This window comes from Abramis brama, assembly GCF_963993115.1.
Source record: "Abramis brama genome assembly, chromosome: 22".
NCBI lineage: Eukaryota > Metazoa > Chordata > Actinopteri > Cypriniformes > Leuciscidae > Abramis > Abramis brama.
In genome coordinates this window covers 8599910-8611173 of record NC_139984.1, presented here as the reverse complement: position 1 = coordinate 8611173, position 11264 = coordinate 8599910, and the positions used below count along the sequence as shown (strand labels likewise).

Below are 11264 nucleotides of genomic sequence, written 5' to 3'. Positions count from 1 at the left end.
ATAAACGCTTCTCACCGTTGGCACGCACCTCCGAAGCTCTTAGCACTTAGCTGAGGAGATGCAACAGCTGAGGACTGAACTGAGCCGGTTACCCTAGAACTTTCTGACGGGTGACATTACTTCAGCTCATCAGATGTCAGCACTGCTCAAGTGTGCTTGGATGTGTTCAACTTGCTCAGGACAACACACACAGTGCACAGCCTTCTATTTAAAAAAAAAAAAAAAAAGTGAAATAATAGACATTATTCCTAGTAGTAGTGTGGTGCGGGTATGACGCCATTTTGTAGGACAACCGGCAGTTCGCATCGCACTGGCTCCCTTGAGAAAATCCCAATAGGGTTTTTCCATAGGCTTTTGGATTAAAGTAAAAAACAAGCTCTGTGATCAGCAAAGTTTATAGACTCTTGCACATTTCATCACAGATGAACACCACTTTAATGAATTTTGAAGCCTAAATGCAGTCGCCAGAAGTAAAAAGCTAAGGGCTATAAACGAACTACACCATGGTCACATGACTTCACTGTCACCGTCACTAAGCTTCCTACACCTCTTTCAGTGTTTACCTAAAAACATTTTCCCAGAGCGTTTGAGTTAGAATAGTTTATAAGAGCATAATTATGAGCATAACAAGGCTGTAAAAGCGGACTGAGTTTACTGTTCGGCGTGATGACGTTTAATCTCCTCCGGTCTCTGTAGTCCCATTTAGCCACTTGTTAGCATCCGCCTTTTTCAAGACACGTAACGGCTTCAAAAAATCATGAGTGTGGTAATCCTGGTGTATTTTATGTCGTAGAATAAAACATGTAAGTGTCTTGAGCTTCTGTTCACCGCAGACCTTACTTCAGCCATTTAACCAAAACCCCATTTACTGTAAAAAAACACATTGACGTTGGAACTGGAAGTGCTATCATAACCCGCTTCCGCGTTTTGGCCTACAAAGTGATGTCATACCTGCACCCCTCTATAGACCTTATGTAGCCCCGCCCCTTTTCAGCGCTGCACTTGTTGTCTTTAGTCTTCTGGTTTGTATTTCCACTGCGATCTTGCGCATTTATGAATGATCTGCACGTTTTAAAATCTTCCCCGTCTACTGACATTTGTTATGACATCTGCCTCAAACATTACAATGCTCGTGATAACCTTCGTTACCTCTACCATTAATAATTACTAGCTAATTACTCTTCGACAGCGATGCCATAGAAATGTTTCACAACAGGAAAATTATGATAAATGTAATAGATGTACTTATTTCATTAAATACTAATCATGTTCTGAAAAAAGAGTTCTAGAAAAAAACGCTTAAGCTGATTGGTTTGAGATTATCTTCCAGACCAGCCTGAGCTTGGAGAACAACAAAGACCAGTAAATCATCTTAGGCTGGTTGGTTTGGTAAATGTTTTGTCATTAAAATAGCCTATATTGTCTTATACATCTGTGCTATTCACTTTTAAACATGTTACAGTATGGCATTGTTGGCAAGATGCTAACTCTGTTGGAACTGACTAAGTGTTAGACTTGTGTTATTCACATGGGACCGCTATTTGTGTGGCGTGTATTTAAAGGGTTTCAGATCCGTTTCATTTCAGTTTGCTTGCTTGCTTCAGGTGTACAGTTGTTGCTAGGTGAATTTTTTAAACTTCTCCAGTCATTTCAATAGAAATCTGCACAATCTACAGTTTCCTGTGAGGGCTAAACATTTCCAGACAGATTTCACTCATGAAGTTAGTTAGACCAACAGAAAGCTGCTTGGTTTGAAAGTGACTCCTGTGTGAGCAGTGCTTAAAATTTGTCTCATGAAATTTCACAGAATTTTCATTAATGTGACCTCAAAATGTTACGTAGACAGCAGATTGTTTGGCGCTAGGTTTAGAAACAGAGCTATGGTGTTCTTTGGCTTGTCCACAGTGCTTTTATTTCATTGAACATTGGATGATTTAACCACTGCATGCGTGTAGTTCCTGGAAACGGACATGTTGTTAGAGTAAACATGGAAAAATGCTGTCAATGTGTAGTGTTGACGCTAAAGCCTTGGGTTTGGATGGAGAACAGCACTGACTTAATCTTCTCCAGAGGGTCTTATTGATTTAAAATGACGTCACAAATGCATACACAGACTGAAGGCCCAATGTGTGTGTGTGTTTGGGTGTGTTGCATGAGAAAGTGATTAGACTCATGGTTCTGGTATTGTGTGTCTGAATGTCCCTCGGCACACGTCAGTCCGTCACAGAGTGGGCGGTTTATTCACTCACAATTCCTTGGATAGCTTGAAATATTAAGCTCTCAGGAGAGAGTTGCTAAGTTGTAGTTTACTGTAAACCAAACATTAGTGCTGAGATGATTAAACTTTAACAGAAACTCGCATTGCCAAACTTAACGGACCTGGTTTAGCTTCAAGATCCAAATTTTACGTTGGTAATCAAAAGGTGACCCAAAAAAATAGTCTTGGTCGTATTTACATTCACATTGCTTAAATGTTTGATGGTGTGAGAATGTTAGAGAACTTGTTCAGGTCAATATCTGCCTAATTTAGGGGCTTCTACCATATGACAGATGGATTTGTGTTTGATTGTTATTTCCTCGTCATCAACAATGTGAGATAGGTGGAACATTTCCTACTTGTTTTTTTTTTGTTTGTTTTTTACACAAACCATGTATGATTAAATGGATAATTGCATTGTATTAACATTTCATAATTAACACATGTCTTATCAACTGCACTAAAGAAGGCATTAGCATAAACTGTCCAAGTTTTCTCTTGTAATTGTACTTGGAGGATTGGGCAAAACGTTTAAAATCTCAATATTTCCCCATTCTGTTCGACAGCTGCTGTACTTGTATGACTGAAAATAGAGTTTACTCCCAAGATGTCCACACAGTGAAATGACTTGCCTTGAAAAGGGATGTTGGTTTAACTGTTTAACTTTTGCTAGTAAGAGCTGTACAGGTAAAGCTTCACTTCCCTGGCCAAACCGATTGGCTATTGTTTACAAGTAATCCGAGCACCCTAATTAGGCGGTTCAGAAGTGTCTGATTACAGTTGGAGTTAAACTCTTGCACTGGAGGCTGTGCTCGTCCTTGTTAAGACCGCCTGCCTCCCATGTTGGTGGACCCTGGTTCAAATCCCGCTATGAGCAGTACGAGTAGGACCATTTACATTGGTGCCGTGACCCAGATGGAAATTAGGTTTAGGCGGGTTTGTGTTACATATGCCTGCTAGTAAGTTAACCCTACATCCCTGCCTACAAGAGGCACACTTGCTTGATGCTGGTTTGAATCCCACTCGGAGTAGTGGGAGGACTAGTTACACTAGCTGCCGGAATAATAATAATAAATCCTGTTTAATTGCACCAGAGAAGTTATGAAAGTAACAGTGTTACCCCCTTTGGGTTTGTTACTTCCAGTATTGAAAGATTCATGCCCAGTATTGTACAAGTGTTTGCTGTATGTTTGTATACTTGCATACAGAATGTTTCTGACCTTTGGCTCTGACACGGCTGACTTGGTTTTCTGGTCACCAAACACCACATGCAACACCAGGATATCTCTCTGGTATGGTGGCTGTTTGCCCAGCGCCTGGGTCATATCTAAATCTGAGGGATCGATTTATCTCATGGTCTGTGTTTGTGTGTGTTTGCAGTGTTCTGTTAAGGCTAGAAACAGAGTCTACGCAAGAGCACAAGCACAGATGTGAATGTTGGGCAACAAATTGCTATTGTACATTCCTATACTTGCATTTTTTTGTAAAGGGGCAATAGAGTTTCCTTGAAATGTCTGTCTAGCTGCGTCCAAAATGGCTTACAGTCTGAGTAGCTACTATATTTGATGAAAAGTTTGCGATAATTAAAAAAAATATGTTCTATATAGTATGAATGTGTGTAGACTGGACGTACTACATCCGCCATGTTTTCATTGCCGTGTCTTGTAGGCGTCACTTGTGTCGCGTCAATGCCATTCACAAATCCTCTCCTGTGGCCTCATGGGATAGTAAAGTGTCCATCAGATGCACACTTCAGGATCTTACCGGAAGTAGTAGGTTATCCGGATACTCAAACCCAACTGTTTATAGATGAATTCGGACATACTACTCATTTAACATACCGTTTCCCCTCACTATAGTAGAGAAGGCATCTTTGGATCAAAAAAAAAAAAACTTTTTCTAACTAATTCAGCAAGATCTTTTGCTCCAGCATAACAGTAGTTGAACTAATAGAGAAAACTGACCCTGTGGTGTTGCTGAGAATGCAACTCTCTCTCGAAATCAAGCTAGCAAAGAAGTGTTCATGTCCCTGCTTACACACTACATGTTTCAGGCCAGAGAGAGATCTGTAAGTGTGCTACTCCGGGACAAGGATTTTTCACAATCACAAAGCAGGGATTTCATTTTTAAGAACCCAACGCAGAGCGGTGTGGTAAAGAGGTGTTTGCGAGAAAGAGCGAGTGTGTTTCTTTCACAGTCATCTCTGTGGGATCCTGTTTCAGGCTTGCCACTCATAATGAAGGGAATCCTTAGTGAGGCATAACTTCTCTGGAAGCAAGCCTTATAAAGCTGTCTGCTTATTAGCAGTACGACAGAGAGAGGGAGAGAGAGAGGGGGGGGGGGGAGAGAGAGAGAGAGAAAGAGGGAGGGAATAGAACAAGCAAGTCACAAACAGATCTCTATGGAGAAATGTCAGCTGCTTATAGACTCCGCTTGAAATTCTGTAACTCTGGCACTTTGGAATTGGTGAGCCCAACTTTCTTTCTTTTTTTCTGCATTTCTTTCTCTCTCTTCTCCAGTCAGAAAACAATAACAGATCTGTTTCAGGCACTGGACAGTAGTAGAGTGGGTGGATTCATGTTATCTGGACTAGATATTGCTCCACAATCTGTCTGTAACACACTCTCTCTCTCTCTCTCTCTCTCTCTCTCTCTCTCCTCTAACAGAGAGCTCATCGCATGGTCAGGATATAAGCGCTGCTGTTCCTGAGCAGTTCACTGGTCTGCTTCACGGGTCCTCGCCGGTGGTCGACTGTCGGGAGGAAGCGTTCAGACTGCCGTCCTCTGCAGGGAAGTCCGGTGAGGCTTCCAACACTTCGACATCTGAGAGCTCTGCTCCCCATCCCAAATCAGCGGTCACCATGGAAACCATTCTCCAGGACACTGACCCCAAAGCTATCTACGCCACGGTCCACAAAGAGCCGCGAGATTCACCGAAACGCAACTCGCCGGCCCGCGATCCTCCGTTGACGAGAAGGATGCCTCCGCCGGGGGATCTCAAGCTAGCGCGTAGCCTTTCCAAGTCCGACTCCGACCTGCTGGTGTCCCCGCCCGGTGAGGAAGAGACGGGATTGGGTGGGAGAAGTGAGTCCGTGTCCAACTGCAGCACCGCCAAGAGAAGGCTGGAAAAATCACCTTCGTTCACTTCAGAATGGGACGAGGTAAGAGCTCCCCCAAGTGGCCTGGATGTACTGTCTTTCTTACATGCTATACGACACAAAAATAGTTAATATCATTTCTAACTAACTATATAATTTCAGACACCAATATTTTTGCAAGAAATGCTATTGATTGCCATTTTCAATTTTTTTCTGAAAGAGGAGAGAGCATAAAATGTTTAATTCATTTGTTCAGGATGTTTGAATGTGAAAATGTTCTTTGTTGTGTATTCTTTAGCTCTTTGTTGCTTTTGTGAACTGGATAATTTACAATAGACAAAAGCTAGTTTGAGATTCACTTAAAGATCATTCGTTTTAGGAACATTTGTTTTGGAAAAGAGTTTGATTGAAGTCAGTATTGTGTTTGAGGAATTTTTAGGTTTATACAGCTATTATGAAAATAACCCAGCCTGGAATATGAAATGTTATGCAATATTCTTGTTGTTTCAGTTTAGTTTATTCAAATATTGTACAACATTTTATTAGTTTTAGCGTAAATGGTATGTCGGTGAGACCAGTTGGAGGAAGAATGTGTTGTGATCGCTTTTACAAATATATATCATTTAGAGTGGATCCTAATTTTAAAGTAGTATTTATAGTTTCAGTTTTCTATTGGGTGCATCACTGAAGGGAAATCTTTATTTTAATTGCAATTGTTTAAAACGTGTCTGCTGTTAACTCTTTCCCCACCATTGACGAAATGTTCCTGCTTTCCGTGTTTTCACTGTTATACGGTAGGGGGCGCTATTACACATCTTCTGAAAGAGTACTGAATCTCCTGATCAAAACAGGTGAAGAAGCAGAAACAAGCGAAATCATATGTAATCATATGCATGTAAAATAGCGCGATCATCAACATTAAACAGGATCTAAATCAAAACTGCCTAATGTTACTGAATGAAATGTCGACCCAGGACGAGTTACAGGACTGTGAAGCTTTGGGGTGTTGATGGACTCGATCTACTTCATCTGTGTTTTGATCATCGTTCTGAATCTGATCCAGAATTAGACTTCGACAAAAACACGATTTTCTCTGTTCTTTCTTTTCATATATTGCATATTCAGATATTCATACAATAAAATATTCTGGTTTCCTTGAAACTTTTTGAAAACGATCAAAAATGCAGGCAGTGGCTGGCAACTCTTTTCAAAAATGCTGGTGGGGAAAGAGTTAATGGCACAGATAATTGTTAGTCGCTGAAGTCCATTGGGAAGTATGTATGAGATGCAGGGAATGAATGGTAAATGGTGACCTTTTCAGTCTATCATTTCTCTTTGCGCAATGATTTAAAGGGAAATGTAAATGCAGAATTGGGTTCATACAAGCCATCCTCTCTTCCAGTGTAATATCTGATGCTGTCTGACAGCTTTTGAGGAATTTAAGGCTGGATTCTTTCTTTCCGTGGAACTATTGTACATTTCTAGTGGTTTTAAAGGAATGCTCTGGCTTCAGTACACCTCGTCTTCTTTGTTGAAGTTATTTCTTTCCAGGTAAGTTTCACACAAGCGTGGATACTTCCAAGAAAAGAGGTGTTGTAAATTCCTTGTTTACATGGAGCTAAGCAGATAGTTTGCCAGACCATTGTCTTGAATCAGCAGAAGAACATAAATTTGTCTCCTTCCAGTGGTCTGCATATGTTCACTGTCAAACGATGAAAAACGGCCAACAGCAGTCTAAACAAAAGACATCTGCTATGTTTGTACCTGACACTAGGTGCACGATAAGCCTCGTCCACTCAGAACAGTAGTCCCGCTGCTAAACATAACCGTTTGGAGTGTGTGTAAGTGTGTTAAACATAACACACTTATTTTTAAATCAATGCTAGTGTTTGAATAAAATTATGAGTTTAACATTTCTACCTAAACCAACTGGACGTGAACATTGTTCACTTTCATTGTTTCAGGTTTTTAACCCTAACTGCAATTTTCCGTTAATTGAGCTTAACGGACCATTCCTTTAAAGATTGCATGTCCTTTTTGGCCATTTATTTGAGAAGAATGTGGAAGGAAATGTCTGTTATCCAATCAGAAGTCGCCATTACCGTAGCTTTGGCTTCAATCTGAAGATCTAGACATTGGAGACAAACACTCAGGGACTCATGCACAGTTTCCATCAGCTGGTCTTACACTCTTACAGACGAGACGGTCACAGGTAACAGAAGACGCTTGCCAATCACACTCTAGTTCCACTCAAGTGTGCAAATTAGGGATGAACGATATATCGGCCACCATATCGGTATTGGCTGATACATGTTCATTTTTAATGTTACTGTTATCACCCCGATAAGAAAATTTGGCCGATATATTGAAGCTGATAAATAATGGATTATTTCCTTCAGCTGAGACGCTTCAGCTGAGGCTGTTTGAATTGCTTGAAATATGATTGGAATCACTTCAAGAAAGAAAATACAATAAGTCTGTCATATAGGCGACATACAGTTATAAGAAGAACATTATATGGTGCACTTGAGACACGGCTTTTATTGGTGAGGCTTTTGTGTTTGTAATCAGGCTCTCAAAAATTATATAAAATTTGGATTTAGATTTATTATATATCGGTTATCGGCTTTCAAATATAAAGAGTTATCGGTATCGGCCACAATTTTCATATCAGTGCATCCCTAGTGCAAATGAACAGCTGAGACATAACGCCATGTTTGTTCTTGTCGCGAGGCCTGTGAGATACTGTCTTGTTTGACTGTCTATAAAATGGACCTAGCATGAAAGTAGTTTAAATACATCAAATGTCTGTATTTGACAATCTGTTGAAATATTCAATGGTATTACTAAGTTTATTTTTATAATTAACTCTTTAAATTAACTCCTTTAATTACAAAAACGTATCTAACGGTGTCCCACATTTTGTACGCAACTCTGTTACCAAGTGATTTCTGTTTAATTTTAAAAGTTGAAATGTCAAAATGTCAAAATCAGTTTTAAACCATTTTCACAGATTTAACAGGGTATGTTGGGTTTTTTTGGCTTCATGGGATAGACGAACAACCCTTATTTTAAGTCTTAAAGTTGCGATGTGAGTACTGACAGAACTTTTCTTTTTTGGGGAGGCTTTAGTGGGGCGTACTGTGACGTACATCAGAGTGAAATGGGTTCAATCCATTAGTTTCTGATGGACGGAAGCGGTTTTGAATGTGAGCTTACAGATGATTGTAAGAAAGGGACTAATAATTGATTGGAGAAATCCTGCAGACATCAACAGAGAGAAGTCTGTCTCTTCACTGGAAGATCAAGTTATGACATTTTGACTTAAAAATTGCGAAATGAAACGTGCATGATGAATCGTTCACAATAAGATCTGCAACATATTAAATCGATTGGGTGAATTTCCATTTCATACCGACTTGAAGCACCTCCTTTCACTAACCATTTGTTGAAAAGGCAAATATTATTATTTTGTTTCTTATTTTGTATGCTCTATTTTGCACCTTTTTGTAGAAATTGTCTTTTGTAATACAGTATTGTTTTCTCCTAGTGTGTAACATAAAGCTAATGCAGAATTTTATTATACCTTTAAACAGTTTTTGGATCTGCTCAAGTTTTTCTCATTTTTCGTGACCGTCTTTATCGTGACCTTATCACCATGACGATGACCTTGCTCTGTGGGTCAGGAGACATGCCCTCTATACAATAACAACCTAATCTGGATGTATTGAAGCATCACCTGTGGTGTTTCTTCATTTGAGACGTTTGATGTGAAATGACGAGAGCTCCTGCTGATAAAAACCGTGTTCTGTTCTTCGTCTGTTGACTTGTTTTCTGTTTTCTCTTCTTCTGCCTTTCCATCTCTCACCCTGTTCGGCATGTTTCTGTTGCTCATGAGCCAAACATTTGAGATTTGTGTGGAATTTCTCCAGTGTTTAGAGTCGTAAAACACACACTCTTTTGCTTTCCTACTCGGTGTCCATGTTTGCTACTCTCTCCTGCCCTCTGCTGGAAATGCCTACATCCATCCATCCATCTATCTGTCTATCTGTCTATCTGTCTATCTGTCTATCTGTCTATCTGTCTGTCTGTCTGTCTGTCTGTCTGTCTGTCTGTCTGTCTGTCTGTCTATCTATCTATCTGATTGTTTGTTCAATATAGCATTTCAGAATATTATTAAGACTTGTGAAGAAACAGAAATAGTGTTTTCTGACAACAATAATTGAATCTTTCCATGTAAAGGGAAACTATAACAGCTGTGGTTGAAGGTCCTGCAGCTTTGGGTCTGTGTGAATCTTAATAAACATGCTTTCATTGAAGAGCCTCAGCAATTGCTTGATAGTTTCAAACGGTGGAATCAACTGAACCGAGTCGTCATGAAATCAAAATCCACTCTTCACTTTCTGAATACATTGAGTATCCAAAGTCTTTGAGTAAACATTGAAAATCTTATTTAAACCTGAAATCAAATAATTTTTCATAATCCAAACAATTTTTGATGGGTAAAAACAGATCTCTCTCCACTCTCCATATTTCACTCAGAAATATGACAAATATCAGATGCAACATGAATGCAAATGTCTAATGTTGACGTTAAATCAACATAAGCATCTCCTCTGCCTTCTGTCTGTAGCAGCAGGATTTATATCCATATGTTGTCTCTGTTTGAACAGTGTCTCCTGCCGTCTCAAATGTCCGAACAGCAGTCTGTCATCATTCCTGTTGTGTGTTTCTCTCTTCCTCCTCCCCCAGCGGTCACGGCTGGCTGGCCCGGGACACTTCGCTGCCCTGAGTGACAGCGTGTGGGTGCAGGAACGCACAACAACCCATCACTTTCCCTCTGTGTGTGTGTGTGTGTGTGTTCTTCCTCTTCACACTCGCGCACACAATCTCACACAGTCTAATTTTCATACAAAGGAGATTTTGACTTGCATGAGGGTGTGTGTGTGTGTGTGTGTGTGGCAGGGGGTTGGGAGGGAAAGGCAGCTCATGCTAATACAGGCCGTCTCAGGATTAGGCTGAACGGGACAGTGTGGGAAGCGCTCTGTAGGGGCCAGCAAGTTTAGGAAGGAGGTCTGGTCTGAATGTGGAGATGCAGTCAGCCCGAGGGAGTTAAGCGAGGGAGTTGCGTCTCCTCCGTCTATGCATTGGCTCGCCCGGCGTCCCGCTCAGGCCGAATGGCTGCCGCCCGACCAGCGTTTGTGAGTGTGGTTTGTTTTCTACCTATCAGCGGCTCTGCTCGCATGATGACGTTGTTAAAACAGTTGGCAGGTACGTGGGATTTAATGCTGACGTCCACAAGTTTCTCGATGGTGCAAGTCTTGGGAGGATCCAAGAATACATTTGGCGCTGTAGAGATGGATGCATTCACTTGAAAACGTAGAAAGAATGATGTCATTGACATCTTGACCGATCTTTTCTCTTTCAGTTTTGGTCTATTGCGTATTTACTGTGTTTACATCAAAGTTGATGCCAACTTTTAAACCCTTAAAATCTTGTCAGCTTTTTTTTTTTTTGCTTTTAAAAAAACTATATTTTACGTTTTAATGATTAGCAAACAAAATAGACTTTTGTAATAAAATCATCTATTTGTAGTTCCAGAATATTTTCTCTAAACTTTTTAGAGAGTTTGAGATGAATGTCGCACATTTCAGTGATTAGCACACGAAACAAACTTTCGTAAATTAAGGTTTCTTTTTATTCTGACAAAACGCAGTGTTTGTTAAACATTTTACAGATTGTGTTACATATTTCTCTAAACTTTTAAAAGTTTAAACTTTTTATAATATGAAATGGACTTTCGTAAGATTTACCACTTGTTCATGAAGATGTAACATTTTCAGTTTTTTGGTAAAACAAAAACAAGGGTTTTATCAGTGTTGGCTATGATTTGAACTCATATTCCTAAAC

The 11264-nt window shown here is 40.1% G+C and overlaps 1 protein-coding gene across 1 annotated transcript in view; it reads left to right on the top strand.

Annotated features, from left to right (window-relative positions):
- The window catches only part of LOC311073665 (ankyrin repeat and SAM domain-containing protein 1A), a 134833-nt gene that overhangs the window by 78288 nt on the left and 45281 nt on the right, over nucleotides 1-11264 (top strand). The window contains 1 exon segment of the mRNA XM_084099573.1: nucleotides 4924-5417. Within this exon segment, the coding sequence (XP_083955699.1) occupies nucleotides 4924-5417 (494 nt within the window).